Source organism: Lytechinus pictus, chromosome 3 (assembly GCF_037042905.1).
Source record: "Lytechinus pictus isolate F3 Inbred chromosome 3, Lp3.0, whole genome shotgun sequence".
In the NCBI taxonomy this organism is placed as follows: Eukaryota; Metazoa; Echinodermata; class Echinoidea; order Temnopleuroida; family Toxopneustidae; genus Lytechinus; species Lytechinus pictus.
The window spans coordinates 17,607,597-17,630,251 of NC_087247.1; the positions used below are offsets into that span (position 1 = coordinate 17,607,597).

The 22,655-nt window shown below is 35.6% G+C and overlaps 1 protein-coding gene across 2 annotated transcripts in view; it reads left to right on the top strand.

Annotated features, from left to right (window-relative positions):
• Positions 1 to 631: 631 nt before the first annotated feature.
• LOC129257705 (probable cysteine desulfurase) overlaps positions 632 to 22,655 on the top strand; it is a 30,891-nt gene continuing 8,867 nt past the window's right edge. The window contains exons 1-10 of one of the 2 annotated variants that reach the window (XM_064097854.1): positions 632 to 764; positions 6,202 to 6,690; positions 12,392 to 12,422; positions 12,770 to 12,886; positions 14,126 to 14,255; positions 16,215 to 16,280; positions 18,692 to 18,757; positions 19,903 to 20,044; positions 21,562 to 21,601; positions 22,302 to 22,375. In XM_064097854.1, the coding sequence (XP_063953924.1) occupies positions 6,387 to 6,690; positions 12,392 to 12,422; positions 12,770 to 12,886; positions 14,126 to 14,255; positions 16,215 to 16,280; positions 18,692 to 18,757; positions 19,903 to 20,044; positions 21,562 to 21,601; positions 22,302 to 22,375 (970 nt within the window). In that variant the 5' untranslated portion in view covers positions 632 to 764; positions 6,202 to 6,386. Of the gene's footprint in view, positions 765 to 6,187; positions 6,691 to 12,391; positions 12,423 to 12,769; positions 12,887 to 14,125; positions 14,256 to 16,214; positions 16,281 to 18,691; positions 18,758 to 19,902; positions 20,045 to 21,561; positions 21,602 to 22,301; positions 22,376 to 22,655 lie in introns of those variants that run through there. The other variant, XM_054896094.2, reaches the window with a different exon arrangement.

Sequence of the window (22,655 nt, forward strand, 5' to 3'; positions counted from 1 at the left end):
AAGACAATAGGAACTTGGCAAATTAAATAATGCGACCGCGCAGCGTGAGCTGAAAATGTTGATATTTAGACCTACAGAGCACCAATTTGTAAATAAAAAACATAATGAATGCTCGATGTCCGAGCTGAAATATGTTTTGTATATTGACTTTAAAACTTGAATATTAAACTCCATATCAGCCTATTGAGCAAGATATGAATCTCATCGATCAGGCAATGCAAGCGCGAAGCGCGAGCGAAAATTTCATATAGTGACATGAAATATTTTTTTCGCAAGTTTTCTCCTCACCTTATTTTATTCACTCATCTTCCTCCTCATATTTTCCTCTTCTTTTTTTTCCTTCTATATTTTCCCTTCTTTTTTTTCTTTCTTTCTCTCCTTTTTTTTTGCTCAGGGGGCACCTGGGGGCATATCAAATATCAGGGGGCACGTACCCCCGGTCCCCCGTAGCTACGCCCCTGATATCGACATAAGGTTGAAACGCTACCTTTATTTCTTTTATGACTCTCTTAACGGCGCTTTGCCCCGTCCAGGCCTCAAAATATTGAACCAATGAAAGGCATCACTGACATGTTTAGATGGGAGGAAGTGCGCTTCAGAGGGCTCCATGGCTATTCATAAAAGGTCGATGAAAAACTCATTCTCGCAAATGGAAACAATTTGATTGCCAGTACGAGACGTTCTCTTGTAACAAATGGTATTATTATTTTTGGACCTGCTTCGGTGAAAATAATCCAAAATTGAAATGACACAGAAAGAGATAAGTAAGTATAAATAGTCTTTGAAAGATAATCATTATAAATGTCGTTTTTTTATTGACGACATTCTGGTATGCAACAACTTTAAGTATACAAAGTTTAACAAGTAAATATGTAATTCTTCTTGATTATTATTCGTGATTATATTATGGGAATTATATTTATTGAATAGCTTGAGCCATTTTTCTTTCAAACGGTAGCATAGATATTGATATAAATAAACATCTGTTAGGTCAAAGAGACAACAACGTATTTCCCAGTTTGAGAGTGATGTATTTGTATGACCTCATCATTTGGAGTACTAGTTTTCAAAAATTAATTGTTAACTTTTCTCGTTTATTTAATGTTTCGTAATATTTTTCACCCTCAAACGATGTTGAATTTTATATTTAAGAACAAGAATCGAAACCCGAACAGTTGTTTATTGTTAGTTTACTGTTAGCTCTGGTCTGGGTATTCAAATTCCCTTGTATTAAATGAATTCAGTATAATATAACATGCCATTTTCATGATTCTAGTGTAACGATAACGGATGCTAATAACATAATTTTACATCTTAGATCACATTTCATTTTGTAAACACAACGTTTCATCGGTCTGTAGGGGGGGGGGGGGGGGGGGGGGGCTAAAGTAAGAGTCATGTCTAAAAATACATAGAATTTAGTTGCAATTCCTAAAAACTGGTTTGAAGAATTGTTTGGTTAATAAATTTGTACATGGGAGAACAGATATTTAGGAGGCAGATGCATGAAAAATGGACAATTGGATAATAAACACAGAATTAAAAGAACGAATGCAAAAACTTAACATGTTAGATGATAACTTTATACAAGAAATAAAAATAAGAAAGCAAAGAATTTTAATGAATAAGTACATAAACTAAGCATGTGTGATGACAAATGAATGAGAAAGCAAATAAATCATAAAGAAAAATGATTTATCTCAGAAAAAAGAGCATTCCTTTATAATTAAAACTGTATTGCTTATTAAACATAATAGGGGGCCATGACCGTCCGCAGCAGGGGCAGAGCAGTTGCCCCCCTAGGAATTTCGAAAACCATTTTACCGATTATTTTCACAAATTCTCCAAAAGAGAAAAAATCCTTCAATTTCACTTATAAAAAATGCAAAAGCGTACCAATGACAAGCTCGGTCGCTTCGCTCCTCGCTTTCGAGTTTCGAGGGAAAAAAAAATCTGCGTACGGCCTTGGGGGGGGGGGGGGGGCTACATCAATCAAAATGATGATATCGGACACAGACCTTATGCGTTAAGTCCCGGATTATATTGCTGTTTCATGAATAATTGAATATGAAACAGAAGTTTTAGATTACGATGTGAAAAATGAGTTTACCAGATATTTAGGGAAAAGATTTTTTCAAGGATCACGAAATTAAAAATATATAATATGCATCAAAACGAAACATTAAATCGAATATCCACAGAATAAAAAATGTGATTACAACATAACTCCAATAACCAATAACCCCCTTTTCGTTTCAAAGTTCTCTTATGTAATCAATATGAGGGCAAACATGCGTCTTATACCATGTATACCGTGAAAGGTAGTCTCTTTCTCTTAGCATCGATTAAATAGAAAATGTTTCCCAACAAAGAGTAATCTATTTATCAACAAACCTACCTCCATCAACTTTATACAATGCCTGTCTTTCGATATAAACGATATAGTTTGTAGTAGTAGATCGATGATAATTTAAAAATCGATCTGTTTGGAGTAACTAAATTCACATCTTAGATGGCTCGATACTACGGATAAGAGATTTACATTCGATTTGTCAACGAGATAACATCAATGTTTAGGGTTTATTGTTTACATATTGTCTCATTCTACGGTAGTTTGTTTATGATCACCCAGTCAAGTATATATAATGCACATCTTATTGATTGTAGGGATCTATTATAGAATGGAGAGACTATTTTGGGTTACATCATTTATTCCTGCCATCGTCATTTTGTCTTAGAAGCTCTCTGAAAATGTTAGTAATTATTTAATCAGATCGAATGGTGTTCCATAAAGATAGTTGTAAGATGGATGGTGCATGGCTCTCCGAACAACCAAGTGTGGAGCGCCACATACGACGCCAAAAATAAATTAACATAATTCCGTTTTTACATACTTGATTATATTTCATTTCATCTTCGTTAATCTAATATAAGCACAGGATGCTTTTTCAGAGGCCCTGGCTCATTCATATGTATTTGTTTACTTTGTAACTTCTTGATTGTTTTATTTTGCCAAATAGATTTAATTGAATTGAATCGATTTTATCTAAGTTGTGCCTGCAAATTGACCAAATAACAGCTGAAATGTATTTTGGATGAAAAATGTTTGTTGACAAGAATTAATTCTTTAGCCTATGCAAAAAAATATTAGACATTTTTTGTCTTCTTTCCGTCGCTTACAGAAACACCCCAAATCTGCATTGGTAACGAATTAAAAATACTCAAAAACAGTAGATGAAATCAAATTATAAAAACATTCCAATGAAATTAAAAGAAATGAAGTGAAATGATAAGTGATTAGTATGTTAGGAATATCAAAATATTTGGTGGAGAATAACTCAATTGGGAGTTGGACAAGATTAAATCCCGAATTACGAGAAATATTTTAAGTTATACAAGTTTTATGTTGGATGACATCTTTGGATTGTAGGCTCAGTATACCATATAAAAACGGTAAATTGCCAACTCGTCCACTTACCACATGGTCTACCTTCATTTAATCTAATGCCATTCCGTCCATCAACATTTCGTCTAATCACCAGTTGGCCTAATACCCATCTTCTTTTCATTCATTTTGCACAATTTAACACTTAGTCCAATTAGACCAAATGGTAAATGGACTAAATGGCTATTAGACCAACTGGTTATTAGACGGAATGGCATTAGACTAAATGAAAGTAGAACATGTGGTGAGTGGACGAACTGATGTTAGACCAAATGATAGTAGACGAGTTGGCAATTTGACGAATTGGCATTAGACGAATTGGAAATAAACCATAAATACGGGGGTCAGTGTTAATGAATGCCTGACAGAAATCAACAGTTTTCTTGTTATGAAAGTAGTATTTTTATACATTACGTGCGACATATCCGATTCTATAAAAAAGTTCACCGAATACTTTCAAATCCTTTATCAATGAGGATAAAATTAATATAGAGTGATCAACTGCACTATAGACTCATATTTGTTGACGGTTATTGTTTATAGCTTCCTGTATGACGTGTAAGATGCAGCTATTAATTTATTTTAAAAAACAATAGCAACAACAAACAAATCTTTTGAAATGTATCAATTTCAATGTTTATCATGTTGATTCCCGAATCCTTAATTTGTTAATTCGTCATTCATTTGTCCTATTATCATTTTTATTGGAATTTGGTAATTTTCTACACTCTTTTAAACGATTTGTTATGTTATGTAATTATCTTTTCTATTTCGCCGATATTGTTCAAAGATATTAATTGAAATATATAATTGATATACAATTCCCCCTGGTTAACAATACTTTGATTACTGACCAGGGCTATTCCCTGTTTAAATAAAATGAATAAATGAAATGATAAATAAATACATACATAAACAAAACAAAATGATAAACGGCCAAAACCATCTCAACATCAGGTTAATATGAATAAGTACAATTACATGTAAATAATATCAAACACTGACACTTGAAAGTAACATCTGATATAACTCCTAGACCCTTCCCATTGAGATCCTAAGCTCGTTATGGATGGAGTCCCCACTTAGACGGCTTAATGTCACTTTAGATGTATGTGAAGAGATCCCAACTACCCCTAATATAGGTAACATTTAAAAAGTAAATCCCTATACCCCTGAATTGGGTTTAAGACTCCACACCTGTGGAGGAGTTGGATTTATTTAAAAACATTCCACTGGGAGTCTTTGTCTGGAAGTAACACCAATTACAAAAATGAGAAGAGTTTTGATTTTTAAATGAAAACCCGACTGTCGTAAAATGAAAACGCATATTAAAATCGGTATGGGCCATATTCCTCGCCAAATGATATACCATGGTGAATTTGTTTCATCCCTAGGAGATTATATGATTCCCAGAGACGTTCACTAATGAGGATGGATTATTTTTCAGGTGAAAATTGTATTTGATTATATATGAGGAAAATTGTAATTTTAAGCCTGGTTTAACAAAAATGTATGAAAGTAAGATATTATAATTATTGGATTAGGACGAACTTCAAATGATTTGTTTACTTTTTTTTCAAAATCGTTTATTTATTTATTATTATTATTTTTTTTTTTTGGGGGGGGTTCGTTTATTTTGAAACTAATTGATTCATTGTTTAGATTTTAATGTATATTTTTTGTGTTTGTTCACTTTTTCAATTTTGTTTCTTCACTGTTTTCAATTCTTTTGGGTTCCATATTTTATATAGATATGTATATAAATTAATATTTGATTTGTGCTATTGATTATGTAAATATTACTGATTCAATTATATTAATTATAGCAAATTGTATTTTATGACAGGGTCGTTGTGGAAAGCAGTTTTAAAACTGACAATGCCACCCTGTATAAATAAAACTACAAATGTATAAAATAAATATTTTATAACAATTATTCTCATCTGCCCCAAGAAAAGGTCTATATGTATATACTAAGACCGTTAAAGCACATGACTGAGTCCATGGCAGGAAATTTACTGTGCGATGAGGATGACATCTCCTTTAAACGATAAAACAAAGTCATACTTGGCGTTAGATCACAAAATCCGGGTTAGATCTTCAATAATTAATTTTTGTTGTTTTTTATTGTCAGAAACGAAACGTACTTCTTTGAATATGTATGTTTACATATCAATCACAGGATACCCTTTGTTATTTAGTTATTGGTTTTACTTTTGAAGTCTTTGACTAATCTAATCATATCCGACCAAACTTGTTCTGTGAGATATTTGTTGATCTTAGGTGAATAAGTAGAACAAGAAGCCAAACTGCATTATCATTTATTGGGGTAATAATCTCCAGAATGATAAAGAAACAATGTTAGCCATAAGATGATGCTTGCATATTGTTGAAATTGTGTCTCATTTTTCAACGAGCAATTTGAATATTCTGTACTTCAAAGAATTCAAAACCGGATTTCCTTTATCTTGCATTTTCATTGGGTTTATTGCAAATTCTTATATAAAAAAAGCGAGAACACATTTTTGAAACAAAAATTAAGAATCGTTACAGTGCATCAGATAAGAGGTTCATTTCAGATAGGCCTACCATCCATCGTTATTTTTTCTTTCTGCATTTAAACTCGAAATCAAATAAAGTTTTGTGCAACTATTATTGACATGGGGAATTTGCTCCAGGAATAGATATTTTGTTTTTTGTGTGGAAATCATTTTTGTTTTATTAACCTCGTGTAGTTGATGTTGTTGTTGTTGCAGATTCCCCCATGAGGATATAACAGATATTGAACGATTACACTTTTCCTATCAGCTTTTCGATGCAGTCGATTTAAGTGAAGTACATGGACCACCAGTATAATCGTTATTAAAATAATAAATTGCCGTCTTTGGAAAGGAATACAAAAATCTGTTTATAGAGCGTTATATGAAGGAAAAAAAACATTATGTCAAATAATACAATAACTGATGTTGAGATCCACATCGGGGCCGCTGATGAGCTCCTTCGCGATCTCGATGAGGCAATCGAAGGTACAAAGTCCGAACCCCGCTCCGTGGGTCGTGATCGACGAGTGAAGAGGAGATCGTTTGGACAACGTAGCGTGGGCGCTTCGGACTCTGGCATGAGCTCCGGGAGTGAAAGCGTGCACGAAGTCGACTATGAAGAAAGAAAATCACTGCTTAAATATGTAGAGGACCACGTGGTTGGAAGAGATACGTGGGCAGCAGGACCATTCGGTGAAAGACAAAGTAAGTCAAGATGCCTTTAGCAATTTTGTAATTCATATTGTAATTGACTTTTCTATAATTAATATAATTATCAGGAGATTATGTAGAATCATGAAGGGAAACCGAAAAAGAGAGATGGAAAAAGAGAAACACGCCAGAAGAAGTATAATAGGACAGAGAAGGATAATAAGTAGGAGGGGAAGGAGTAAAAGAGAAAAAAAGAGGAGAAGAAAAATAGAGAGAAATAGAAGAAGAAGAATGATAAGGAGAAAGAGGAGTAGATGAAGGAGAACGAGAAGAATAAAGAGAAAAGGAAATAGAAGAAGAAGGAGAAGAAGAAGAAAAAGAAGAAGAAGACGAGGGAGAACGAGAAGAAAGGAAACATGATGAGGAGAAGTAGAGGAACAGGAAGAAGAAAGAGTAAAAGAAAGACGCAAATCCATTTCAGACAGAAATACAAAATGATAGTGAGTCCCTGCCAGTTCGTAGTTACTTCATGGGCAATTTTGCTCAAATTACCTTTCATTTCTTTCATTATGATATGCAGATTTTAAAGCATAATATTATGTAAGCATGCCTTACAATAGCAGAATGAAGATATTGGATAGCCCAGGTGACTAGTGACTATAGAATAGCATACCAATAATGAACATGATGAACGCGGTATTTGTTGCATTTCTACTTTGAGTGCATCAGCAAGTTGTTATAACATTGTACTTGGCCAACTGTGAAATACCAATCACTAGTGGACGTACTTTTTGAAGACCTAATTAAAAACACAATTCAAAAGAATATTTGAATAATCAAGACATCAAAGTTGTTGCTTATCTCATAAATTATTAAACCACCGTGTCACTTTTGTACTAATGACCAATCTTCTGATCATACGCAGAATGGAACTACGAAACGGCTTATTCAGTGAGCAACGTGCTTAAACGTTGAACATTTCTCACTCCCTTTATGATGGGTTTGGGGTTAATATTTTGGGTCATGTCTATATTGGAAACTGGAGGGGGGGGGGGTCAGTGGCGTACCGTGGATCACGGCATGGGGGGCATCGGCAAAAGTTTTAGTCACCTAGTGAGCACGCGAAGCGCGCTCAATTTAACCAATTGTATACTGACCTAATAGAGACATTTTAAGGACTGTGTCATTAAAATGATATATGTATCTCAATGATCAAATAAAGCGAGTGAGAAGCACGAGCTGAAAATTTTTGATATTCAGACCTAAAAAAAAGGGACATTGTAAGTAATTTTTTGCAATCATGATACGTTCCTGTCTCACTACACAATGCGAGCGCGAGCTGAACTTTTGTATATTGAGCCCCAAACAGGGACATTTTAAGGGCTATTTTTTTAAAGGAATTCATGAAGAACCTATATATCTCACCATAGTTGTCTATATAATGCGAGAACCAAGCGCGTGCTGTTTTTTAAGAAGTACACAAAAATACATATGAAGTACTTTTTGTAGTAATTGTTTTTACAAATATGATACGTATCTCACTATACAAATATTGTGAGCACGAAGCGCGAGCTGAAATTTTTTTATATTCAGCCCTAAAAAGAGGGGCATTCTAAGTTTTTTTTATAGGAATTCATTGAGACAATACGTATTTCACTAACCAAAAAGATGCAAGCGCGAAGCGCGAGCATAAAGTTTTTTATATTCAGACCAGAAAAAAGGGAAATTTTAAGGACTGTTTTTAGGAATTCATAAAGAGCAGACAGATCTCAACAATCCACTAATGCAAACGTAACCAAGGACTGGAAATTTGTTATATTCAGACCTTAAAAGAGGGTAATTACATTTAGTAGTCATGAAACAGAAGCATACTACACTACATGAAAATAATAAAAACTCGAAAAGCGAGGAAGTATATTTGGTGTATATGATTCCCTTGAACAATATCATTTACCTCATTAAACAGACAATGTGAGCACCAGGAGTGTTGAACACGAAGGCCCTAAGAAAATTATATTTCATAAAGTTATGAAAGAAATATTTCTTATGTAACATAATATAATACATATAAATAATATAATATAATATAATGTAATGTACAATAATGTCTTCTTTTTCCCCTCAACGTTTCTCCTTCTTTCTCCTGTTTTCTTCTCCTCCACTGTTCTTTTTTTGCCAGTCGATTGGGGGGGGGGGGCACGTAGTTACGCCACTGGGAGGGGGTGGATCAAGTACCACGACAGAATTAGAGGACAGAGCCTTGGAAAGCGACTGACCATTAAGCCAGTTCGTAGTTCCATTCTGCGCATGATCAGAGAAAGGTCATTTGTACTAAAATGGCATGGTGGTTTAAAATCTAATGAGATAAGCACCAACTTTGGTGTCTTGATTATTCATATATTCTTTCCAATTGTGTTTTTCATTTGCATCCACAAAGAACAAAAATGCGTCCACGACTGGTATTTCACTGCAGTTTGCCAAGTACATTGTACAACATGCTATAATATGCATTCAAAGTAGAAATGCAACAAATACCTTCATGGAGTCTTCAATGGTGTGCTATTCTAGTCACCTGGTATAATTCAATTTCTTCATCCTGCTATGTAAGGCATGCATATGTTATATCCTGCTTTGAAATCTGCCTATCATAATGAAATAAATGAAAGGTCATTTGACCAAAATTGTCCCTGATGTAACTAAACTGGTCTATTGACTTAACTTTTCTGCTCCAGTTCACAATGGTTGCGCCATAGAGCTATGGTTGCGCCTTGCTAAAATCAAATCGACAATTCGACATTTCGATTTGACAGGTTTGATGTCTAAATTCAGACCCGTCTGGTATTCTTTTGTTGTGAGATTAACCCAAAGGGACTTATACCTTTTCTTTAAGTCCTCCTCTTGATTTCATCTAAAAGCCATTTTTAGCTTCTTCAAAGATAAGAAGAAATGGAAATCCTCTGTTATCCAATTCGCTGTGTCAATAACCCGGTGGGTTGTCTTTCATTGATTATACTCTTGAAATGTTTTCTATTGGGAGTCGCTGTGTTTTTTTTCCGCCTTTACGCCTGATTTTCCTACAATCGAATAAAAATTGGTGTCGGATCAAGCATTTCACGGTAAAGTGGAGGTTATTGATCAACATTGTCTTAAAATTGGCTTACCTCCTTCCACATCAGCCCGTCTTATTGATTAGGAATGCGTATCGATTACAAAAAATAGCCCAACGGTGTCAGGTCGATGTTAAAAATGGAGTTGTATAAGACAAATTCTGAAGACATATACCCCATAATTCATCGTTTGCCATATTTATCAATATATGAACACGAATCATGTAATTGAAATACATTAGCGTGGTAGTGCATTCCAATATACCGTCCCACCATCGTGAACTCAATCCTAAAACGTCAATTGTAGGCCTACAACATAAATATGAACTCGAAAAGTATTCATAATGAATTCAGACTGCTTTCAGAATACATTTCGTGTCCAAAATCCTCAGTGTCCTTGTAAATTCTTTGTGATACACGAAACAAATCATGAATATTCAACAAGTCATGTTCAATGTGCCTCCTTACTATATTTTTAATGCATTTCCGGTTCCAAACTTATGCCCATAAATCTGTTGAAATCAAATTTATGAATGTTAACTCTGTGCACATATCCCTGCTCGGGTAGGCTTTAAATCGTAGATATTTGCAACGTCCAAAGTGCATTTCTGTGAAAAAAATAAACATGCTCAGAATTTGAGGTGAATTGAAGTTGGTTACAATCAAACAGCATTTGAAGTGCATTCTCAAACTGCGACATTGTCTTTGGGTAGCAATCGAAAGATATTCGTCGATTGAAATACAATTTTGTTTCAATTCTAGTGCTTTCTTAGTATTTCGGTGATATTTAAAGCTTATGGTTATACTAATATAGTAATAATGACAAATTTTTCTGTACGGCTTTCCAACTTTGTCCGTGTTAGCTGCATGTGGTTCAATAATGTTCATAGTAAGCAAAATAGGAAGAGGCACATGAATAGGTAACTGAAACGGATATCAGTAGAGTGATATCCGATTGAAATATCTTTAAAGATGGCTTAAAAACAACATAAAAATAATTTAAATTTTACAATACTTATGGCTGATTTCCCGAAAGCAGTATTGTGCATTTCTCTCTACGACAGGCCTTACCAAACCATGATAACAGACAGATAAGTGATTTGGAAAGTTTGTAAAAAAGAGTATGCCAAATAAGGAGAAAAAAAAAAGTTTTGAATAATGATGATGATGCATTGGTAGGGTTAGGATTTACAATTCTTTTTATCCAGAAAAGAAAAAAACCCTGATATTTTGGTCATTTCATTTAAATGCAAGACGAACAGACTGTCTTCTCAAGTCTTCTCAACTATTTTCTTAACATTTCTGTAATGTTTTAATCTACATATTTCTATTTTTTATTGTTTGTGTTTTGAAACCCTATGAACTTTTCAAGAGACTCTATCATGAATAGTTTTATCAATGCATTATTTGTTATTCATTATTTTTCTAAACGATTTTCTGTGTGATTTCATTCCTTCTCCCGTTTACATACCATCTAGATTTTGCATAACTATATATGAATATTTTAATTGCAATTGTATTTTTATATTTGAGACTTTTAAAATGCTCATTTCATTCTTTTTTAATGCAAGACAAATCATGTTATTAACCATATTGTATCTAATCGAATTTAGACATGATATAAGAACAAATTATAAGATTTCTTATTTAATTTGATAAAACGCAAGAATATTGAGACGTCATCCATTCACTCATTTTCACACAATCCCTATTTTGCATAACTTCATCGCGGGGGCGGGGATGGGTGGGACATTTTTTCGAAATATTTTTTTCCAGGTAAAAAGCTAAAACCGCCACCAAAAAGGTGTTGCCAATATCATACCGAATTGGATAAAAATTATGCGCACCCCCCATGTTAAAGTCGATTCGGACAGCAGTACCTCATCACGCACAGCAAACCCACTCCCACACTAAATCCACTCTGCAGAGGTTTATAGGTGAATGTACTTCTGTGACGTCATCTTCAGATATTGAGACCAAAATGTCTACGCGCAAATACCAATTAGTGCATAAAGCCAGTTCTTTGTCATATTTTCTCTGAAATCAAATTTGTTCCGATCCCAATGAAAAGTGTGATCAACGTTGATGATACTCCAATTTCCTATTCCAAAATGATTGATCGCTTTTCAAATAACCCCCAAAATGTAAGAGATATGTGATCAAAATATCAATATTGAATGTCGTATTAACTTTTGTCACAAGCAAGGTGAATCCATACCATTACAATAATGAATGTTTTGTTCGGTGTTCATATAGCTCACAAGAATGACAATGAAAAGAGCGTATTGGTACAAAGAGGGGTTATTTATAAATGAAATCATAATGAAGTTGAATCTAATTAAAAATAATTCGAAACGATGTCAATGCTGAAGAAAGTATCGATGTTATAGACCGTTTTCTAATAAACTTCATTTTATTCTACCCGAGGCCTGGAGGATGGGCTAAAATATAATCTTTAAACCATTTTTTTTTTCACGGGACCAAATAGGGACATCAATGGGGCCGGGGATCAAAAAGTTTCTGACACTTGGCATCTTTGGAAACTCGGGGCGTTATGTAAATGTGTTTGGTCTATATATTTCATAGTTAACTAGTGTGGTTTAAAGCCACGAAATATAATTTCATATTCTTTTTTCTTACCCTGACAGTTGTGTATTGTGATTACACTGCCTCGGGCAGGTAAGAATAATTTCTATTTTATCATTACTTTTTCATTTATGTGGTAAACATGAAATGTGCATGCAGATTTTGACTGTTTAACATCCATTGTAGTGCCACAATGATGGAATTCAATCCAACTGTACACAATCTAGCCATTCGTATAGTAACTTAATGTAATGATCTATGAATGCTCTGTCAAGCCCCTTGGAGAATAAATTTAAAAGATATGCATTATAATAAAAATACATTTCAACTGTATAAGCGCATTGCACTAGTATTTGTCGTTATTTTTTGTTTTAATTTCAGAAAGTTATCTTTCACAGACATTCAATGTAAGCTTGATTTCATGTTCTTTTTCACTTCAGGCCTCTTTCGTTTCTAGAAGATTATATTACGAAACATGTTCAACCACTTTATGCCAATACCCACACTACTACTGGTATCATGGCAAGACAAACCACACGATTCAGAAAAGAAGCAAGGTAGGCAAGGGGTCGGGAAGGTGGGCGGGGCATGTAATTTTATTCAGATTTGCTGGAAGTTTGAGAAGTAATAATTTATTTCAGTCACCAAATATATTTTATTGTTGTAGGCCTATTCTTATACTCATGTGAATACAGTAACTAATCTTATGGCGTAAAAAATGGTTCTAAACAAGAGATCCTTGGGCAAGTCGTGGAATATATAGGGCGATTCCATACGTGTCGTACGGGACATTTTGACAACAATTTACAGTCTCTTAGCCGAACGCTTGCGCAATAAAACTTTTTTTGTGTGTGTCAATGGTAAAGCTAAAGCGGGTAGTAGTGTGTAAAACTGACAACCAACAAAAAATGTTCGAGTACGGGTGAATTTAAGGTGAAAACGTTGTGTGTCGTACGGGACTCTGAAATGTCCCGTACGACACATTTTCACCCCTAATTCATCAATGGAAAACATATTTTTGATGGTTGTCATTATTTCATATGACTACCCAGTAGTACTTTAATATTACAACCTAACAAACTGAAGTTCCTCTCGTTTGTTTGGACAGCAGGTTGAAAAGTGCCCGGGGAGGGGGGGGGGGGCAGTCAAATGTATTGCTGTACACACGCGTGGCGAAATTATTTCCAAACACCCTTTAAACGAGTTTTTCTCTGTGTGCAAAATAACCCCTAAACAAGTTTTTCGCGGGCTCTATTTACACATTTTGGCCCCTAAACAAGTTATTGCAAGATGATGACCCCGGAGAAAAAGCTTGGGAAAAAACACAAAAACACACCCTAAATACGTTTGGCTAGTCTTATAAAAAAAGCTTTGGAAACAAAACATACCCTAAATACATTTGACCCTGCCATTCACCATTGACCAGTTTTTCAAAACTACCCTTTTTTGAAAATCGGTGTTTTTTACACCCTTAAGAGTGCACGCGCGGCCCGCGTCTAAAACTGAAAAAAACCCCACCCTTTTAAACGCGTGTTTTTTGGTCACGCGTGTGTACAGCAATATATTTGACTGCCCCCCCCCCCTCCCCCGGTGGAAAGTGTTGTGAAAATAGCTGATTTTTCTACCGTGGAATTTGCTCTAATCCCCCTATGCATCCTGGCAATTTTAAAGGATTTAGCTATTTCAGTATGAAAACTAGCTGTATGATTCTCAAAAATTACCAGGGGGATAGAAATATTTATTTGTTGTAATTTACAAGTGAATATTCTAGAAACTACATCCTTTCTTTTTGGTAGGGACATTATCAAGACGTGTGTGAACGCCACGGATGATGATGCGCTCATCTTTACTGGTAGCGGGACCACTGGGGCTGTCAATAAACTGGTCTCCGCCCTTATGCTTACAGGTGAAAGAGCAAAAAAGGCGGTAAGTCCCCCTATTTCTGAATAAAAATATCAATGACATTTGTAATGATTGTTTTGGTTACACGAAAGTAGTATAATCATGATCATCAATAAACTGCACTGGGAATAATGATGGGAATGTTGTGGTTCAATTACCGTTTCAGTTGGATTTGGGAGTGTCCACCATCTTGAAGCTGGTAAAAGTACGAAAGAGAGTTCATTTCAGAACTCCGTTGGGATAGAAACTGCTTAATGCTGACATGACCATGATGACTGAGGGTGAATCCATGGGTGTCGACTGAGTTGTGAATCTATTGTTCAAGGAGGATGATCTATTGCGTCGTCCCTCACCTTGAGTAGTATGGCGTCACGGATCGACACCAGTGGTGTAATCTATGTTCGTAGTTTGTTGGTGACCCAGTGGCGGACCGTGACCCGGAGGAGACAAAGCATTGGGGGGGGGGGGGGGCACAGCATTGTTCACGGACAATGCAGTGCCCCCCCAATGCTTTGTCTCCTCCGGGTCACGGTACGCTACTGTGGTGACCCATATTCAGCTACCCCCTGTCGCCTTGCCTTTATTGATTTTTGGTTGTTGTTGTTTGTTGTTTGTTGGATATTAATGGCGACCAGTCATATATGACTATTACCGCCAACTCGTTAGGCCTACTATTATTTTCTTTCTTTTCTTGGTTATGGTTGGTTGGATTATAAGGAGGGCTGGGGTCATGGGAGGGCGGGGTGCGGGTACAGTGTGGTTAATAGAACCAATGTTCATAAAAGGTAGCGTGACAGTGGATGTCAAAATGTATTAGTAAACGACTCGGTGAAATGCAGAGAGATTTTCGGATGTTGCACGCACAAAGAATGGCCCCATTTTCCAAGTCTAATCATCTGGATCTAATATTTTGGCAAATATTACCTTGAATAATGACAATAATTATTAAATAATAAAGTATTTGACAATATCATGTGCATCTAAGGCGCTGCGCAACAGGGGGTAACCCTATAGATGTTTAGGTGATTGTGAAAGGGATAAAGAGACAAATGAAAAAAATGAAGAGGAAACAGAAAAGTATGGGAAAGAGTTTGGTTGCTCTTCTTCTATGTATTATATATTTATAAAACCCCTTTTTTAAACTTACCAATCTTTCGCCTTGTCCGGCACCTTTCAAATTACCCTGGACCATGGCCCTGGGAAGCGGTGGTGCTATATGGGTACTGAAGCACTTCCAAGATTTTTCTTGGGGGTGCTGCGTGTATCATTCTCCATAGGCAGCAACCCCTTGAATTCTGGTAGGTGTGAGAAAATGGAGAAATGTAACCGAAATGAATATAAATTTTGTATAGAAACAGTGAAACTCTCCCCTTTTTTGCTTGTCAAATTTACTTCAGCACCCCTTGTAAAAAAATCGTTCCCATGGCCTGGGAAGGGGGGAGTCAAATTGCTGTACACATGCGTGACCAAAAAAAAACGCGTTTAAAGGTTTTTTTTTTCAGTTTTGGACGCGGGCCGCGCGTGCACTCGTTAAGGGTATGTACGCGTCTCAAAATAGCTTAATAGATACCCGACCATTTTTTTTGTATAATTCTGCATGTACATTGTTGTTATGAGGTCCATACAATTTATCGAGCATGTAAGTTATCGAGCAGGATGAGATTTGGGTATGTTACATTGCTTCAAAACAATTGCGAAATGGCGAAGCGAGAGAGCCGAACAATCAATCAATCATTATGATAATGGTTGGTTTTGTAAGGACTTTGGCGCATAGGGAGGTCATAAGCAAGATATTAAATGGGACTCAATTGAAATCATGCTTTGAAAATATATTAAAATGATTATCCCCCCCAAAAAAATGCCTATGAGTAGTCCTACACAAGTCATGTACTATTTCCAATCCAAACAACTCAATACACAAATTGGTATGTTAATAGAGTTATTTGTACACTGATTGCGCATCTCTTCGCATTTTGATTGCAGGTAGTGTTTATTGGGCCATACGAACATCACTCCAACATTCTACCTTGGAAGGAATCTGGTGCCAAGGTGAATATTACAGGTCTGAAGAGAGGTGGGGAAGAGGGGAGGAAGAAGAGAAGAAGAGAAGAATAAGAAAACTAGGAATATCAATGACGGGAAGAATAGAAGGACAAAGATAACGAGAAGAATACGGAAGAGGAGAAGGGGGTGGGTTGGGTGGGAGGTGAAGAAAAGTATAAGAAGTGGAGTTTTGGAGGGATGAGGAGGAGAAGAAAGAAGAAGGAGTGCGGCTAGGGTGAAGGAGGAGGATGAGGAAGAAGAGAAGTGTTAAAAGTGGAAAGATGATGAGCAGTGAGGAGGAGGAGGAAGAATGCGCTTAGATCGAAGGTTTGGTGGCTCTAGAGTACGGTCAATCAGACATGGACAGTCGTGAAGTTCGCGACTTTCGTTGCAAACTTTGCAATTTTCGTTGCAAATTTGCAATTTCAGTCGTGAAGTTCGCGATTTTCGTCGCTAAGTTTGTAACTAAATCCGTAAACTTTACGACAAAAATTGCAAAGTTTGCGACGAAGTTCGCGAACTGCACGACTGAAGTCTTATGATCATTGTGTGATCGACCGTACTTCAGAGCCACCATAAGAAGGAGTGAGGGTGAGAAGGAGGGGGAGGAAGAAACATGCTAGAAGTGGAAGGAGTGATGGTCGAGAGGAAGAAGTAATGGAGGGATGTGTCAATGTTTGGTGGGTCCTCCTCATGAACGCAGGTTGTGGCTTCGATCTGAGTCATATAGGTCTATGTCATGTAGACTTATATAACAAATCATCATGAAAATGAGACCCTTTTGCCTTCTTACCACGCGTTACCAGGCGAAGAATGAGGAATTAATACAGGGCCCTCTTGAAGATAAGCTATAAGAGCTGAATTGAATACCTGGGTAAATCATCATCATCAAAAATAAGGATGATCATTTATACATTTTTATAATTAGAATTGGGTATCTTGAAAATTACCTTGTAGAAGGGTTTTTATTCAGAATGCCTGCCGACGCTTTCTATACAGTTCTTGGAGGGCTCACGTTATAATTCTTACACAGTACTTGACTTCTACAATGGCGTTATTCATAAGTGAAATTCGAATTATGAAAAATTTATCCATAATTAAATGAAGGGTTACAGTGATCAGCGGAAGGTGGTATAGCCATGGAACCTAGTTACATAGCAACGCACCGTCCACAGTGAACAATATTGTCAAAACCCAAGAAAGAACACATTCTATTTAAAGCCTTGTTCCAAATATAGAGATGTGGTGTATAGAACTTGAATTATTTTATGCCACCTCTCTGCCCATAATTCTGCTTATTAATTAATGATAATGATGATGATAATAATAATAATAATAATAATGTTTTCTTTACCCAGGGTAGCCACTTCAGTTAGGAAATAGCCCTCCATAATAATATGTTATTATTACCCTTCTCCGATATAAATGATGAGCGCCTATAGCAAGGAGGCAAAAGGTCCCATTTTAGAAGTCTTTGGTATGAATCCGCCGGGGAGTGAACCCTCGACCTCCCGTTTATGAGGCGGGCGCACAACCTTTGAGCTACAACGCAACACAGAACAACGCTGGCCTTATAATCAGATTATCAAACACCATAATGGATAAAGCTCCTTGGTCTACTATTAATTTAGTCCAATTGCCAATTGGTCAAATCATCACTAATTGGTTCAATAATCACTTACGAGGTGCCGTGGCCGAGTGGTCTAGTCCGGGGTTTCGAATCCCGTCCGCTGTACCTATACCCGTGAGCAAGGCATTTAATCGACAATGCTCTTTTATCCAGGCATTCAAATAAATGAAAATGCTGAACTCATCCTTGGTAACTAGGTGTGCATTTGTTTAAAAACAAAATGTATATTCACTTGAGCTCACTCTAATTTATTCTTATGCACATCAAAGGTCTAATTTCAATTAATCTACTTGGTCTTTCGCACTTTTCGATATGCAAAATTGGTTCATAAATGATTTATCTCTTTATATAGACCAGGGGAGCATTTTATGAAAGGACTTGTCGGACGTTTTATCCGACAAATCCCATTTTATCCAACAGTTACCATAGTAACAGCGCCTCTCAGCCAATCAAAATCTATTAAAGATGTCAGATTTGACAACTTGTCAGACCAAAATGTTGATGAATGCTCCCCAGCCTGTATTAGAGAAGTGGATATTACACAAAATTGGTACAACTGAAATACCTAACTGCAAACTAGAGCAAAAAATTGCAAATGGTTGGAGGGGGCAAATTAGACCAAAAACGGTTAGTAAACGTATTAGGATAATCCCATATTAGTTGACACCAAACGAAAAGTAGACCAAGAAGCGTTTTATCTTCTTAGTGGTCAGATGGCTGATGGCTAAAAGCGGTTCTGAAACGGAACTGAAACACATGAATGTTTACCCCTATACTATGTTTGCAGATCGTACGAATTCGTGATGACGAGCATGGAATGGTGAATTTGAAGTCACTGGAAGAATCACTGAAAGTGAGTTTCGTATTACTAAAAAAAACCTCGAATAAGATCAAACCTATTCTTGTTTTAAACAAAGAGTCCTAAAAACGCAAATAATAGTATTTTTGATTGATTGGGTTGATTGCTTTTATTTCTGCATTCAATATGCAATCAGATATAAGTTTGCAAGGTAATGTACAACATATGTAACAATAGTTACAGTATAAGCATTGGATCAATAATATATTTTTGAAAAAATGTTTTACTCATTAAACAAAATTATATATTAAAATAATGCAGAAGACTGCCACCGTGAGACGAGGAGATCGCCATCGCAAATTTACATCAAATTTGGAATGCAAGCACATATATCATGGTGCCTTTAAGTATAGTTGTTCGTTGCTTTATTTGAGATGTAGGTAAAAGTCAATGAAACGGCACTAATTGTTACTCATTTGATTGTGTTTTTAAGACCAACTGGTTTCATCGCGGTATTAGACCTATCGACTCATGACGCTATTTGATTCTGTTAACAATACAGTTAAAAACATGTCAAAATGATTGATATCGTTCTATCAAGATTTTTTCGGTTAGTCAAATTCATTTCCAAACGCTTCCCGCGGAGAATTAGAATAAACACTTTTGTTTGCTGCGATGCGTCGCGGCAAACAAGGGTGTATTCTAATATTAACTGAAGCGGTACGTCACGAACGCCGCATGGCACCTTTTCTATCACAAATCTTGTCTGATCACCCATGACTATATATTTTCTTTGTATGTAAAGTATAATAAGTTAAGTATAATATAAGTTATTGACAAAAATGACCTAGACCTACTACATCCAGGGGGCAATCGATGGTTCACTTGCTTATTGTAATTCATGAAAGATTATTTGGTTATTTTTTGCTTTTAAGACCGAGGTGGTGCCCCAGTTTTTCCAGTGAAACCCAGCTCTCGCTGAAACGTTCCTGAAAGGTTATCAAGTTAAACTTCAAATGATTAGCAAGCATGGGGTGACCGGCGCATATTCAAACCAGAAATTACTATAGAATACCACGCAGTAATACTACGTCGACATGCTATTATCTTACAAATAATATATAGGGGGAGGGTCATGTTTCGAAAACCATTAAAATCTACTGATTACAGATTATAATGTCAATCGTTTTTATTTAAAGACCCATCAAAGGAAAGGACGGCTTCTGATTGGTTGTTTCTCAGCAGCGTCTAACGTCACAGGGATCATCTGCAAGACTGACCCTGTGGTGGCGCTCTTGCACAAATATGGCGCCTTATCGTTTTGGGATTATGCTACAGCTGGTAAGCAATCATTATTTTGATCGCATTCATTTTATTACAAGTTGGTAGAGATGTTGAAGTTTAATCCAAATATAAGCCAACGGGCTTGCGGTTATTTCCTATATAGAATAATAAATCACGCAATCAAAAGTAACCACTGCGTTACGAATCACTTATTCGTAGACCTTTCAATCGTGCTGATAATATCAAATGCTTATGCAGTTTTGCGTAAATCATTGGAGATATCGATGGGGTAGCGCCATTAGCCCTAAAACATCAATCAACAAGCTCCCACACAGAAACCCACACTCACGCACCCCTTAGGCACACACCCACTTCTTTCAACAGGTTTTATTAAGGATTTCATTCACATAAATTCATGATAAATACAACAAAATTGACAAATCTTCATTTTACATCAACATGAAAATGCAAAAATATTTACAAAAACCCCCCTGAAGCAAATAAGGATTGAATGAAATACCTTGAAAAAATACATTTTGAACTAACATAAAAAACTGAGCTTAGCCCCGACCCTCGATGTAACCTACCAATACATGAAATTAATATTGAATGATTTGCAGAACAAAATAATCATTGTTCCCTAATCCTTTTATATTAAGCATCTGCAAATCAGATTGACACAAGGAAATGGGAAATTGAAAAGAAATAGTACAAAATCAATCATCAACCAAAATAACACTCGCACACTCGCTCATTCACACACTTCCACACATCCTCTCACACCTCACAAACACGTATACCCCACCCATCCACATGCCTCCTCATCCTTTTCAAAATCTTCCCTTTGTCTCACTAATGGCCTGCTGTATGGGTTTCTTCTAAAATTTTCCTTTAATTTTGTTTACACCCATTTTTTTCCAAAGTCCTGACTAAAATTGTAATCTAACGACACTAAATCCATGTACAACGCACGTCGGCGATGCATCACGTTCGTTCAACACATCTAATCCCTAAATGTATAACATTGCCCCCACGTTTTCTTGCAGATTGATAAAATTTCTAATAGGCCTAAAACAATATTGTTCAGATTAAGACATAATTCATACTTTAAGTTGACGATAATTTGTTTATGTTCGCTATCAGTGTTATAAATAATTCAGTTGGATTATCCAGTATTCATCTTGGTTTAGCATTTATACTTAAAACTAAATGGCCCGTATTCTGAAGTCGGGTTTAACTTAAACTCAGGTTTAAAGTTGTGGTTTAAGTATGGGAAGCCAAAAGTATCAATTTTTTTTTATTAAGTTGTATGTTTCTTATGTTTACTGTGCTCTTTCCTGATTCATCAATGGTGAAGACAATCATCTATGTATACTTCCTACACAATTATGAATGATTTGAGAGCCGATTGAGCTGAAGTGTGATATCTCTACTGTTAGTGATTATGTAACAATTGGCTGCCCATACTTAAACCACAACTTTAAACCTGAGTTTAAGTTAAACCCGACTTCAGAATACGGGCCAATTTCATTAAACTAAACTTATGACCATTCCTTGGAATTTAATCCTTTCAGGTCCTTATCTTAAGATTGACATGAATCCATCAAACACAGGGTAAGTAATGGTTTTGATAAGTTAAATGTCAATATGTATCCCAAAGAATTCGTTACGGTATCGGGAAAGGAAATCACGGGGCCTAAGGCACCGGACTGCACCATGAAAATCCGGGATTCGATTATTAGTAATTTTATATACATTGCTCAATTTACGTGCATGAAATAAATTAACAAAGAACAAATACCAAAGAAGTATAGGCCTACCAAATATTTTAAAACATATATAAATAATAATAATAATTCTGAAATATAATCCGCAGTCTCGTATTGGACACCAACAAAAAAAGGTCCATTTATAAGTGATTGAATAGCAAGCACCATAGCACCAGTAATGCACCCACCCAGGCACAAATCCAAAATTAACTGAGAAAGATAATTTTTTTTCAAATTCCTTTGCATTTTCCGAATGATACAACCCCCGCTACCCTGAATCATTATACGAGGATAATATTATATCTACATGGAAATCGTCAATTTGAACTAAATGATTTTATTGAATTTATCTATTTAATTTTTTTTTAATTAATTCATTGATTAATTATGGAAAAACGTCAATTTGAACTAAATGATTTTATTGAATTTATCTATTGATTTTTTTATTTATTTATTCATTGATTAATTATTAATCAATTTATTTATTTACCATTCACATCATGATTAATTCGTTAATCTATTATGTAATATCTTTACTAAAATAGGATCACGGGTGACTGCAGAAAAGACGCCGTCTATCTATCTCCTCACAAGTTTGTTGGTGGAGTTGGCACACCAGGTAAAAATCAAACATCCTATATAAATCCATCGAATTATGAAACATTTTCATTTCGATTTTATTAGACCTCTTTGTTTTCATTTATTAATGCACAAAGTAAAAAGAACACAAAATAATTCGTCATGCTGAGAGTAGATTTGATTAATAAGTGACCGTTATGTTTAACTTCATTTTGTTTACTTAGGTATGCAATAAATGCAAATCATTAACAAGTGATTTGATTTTATACTTAACTCTATTTTGTAATTACATAAAATAGTCACATCACACTTTTAAAATA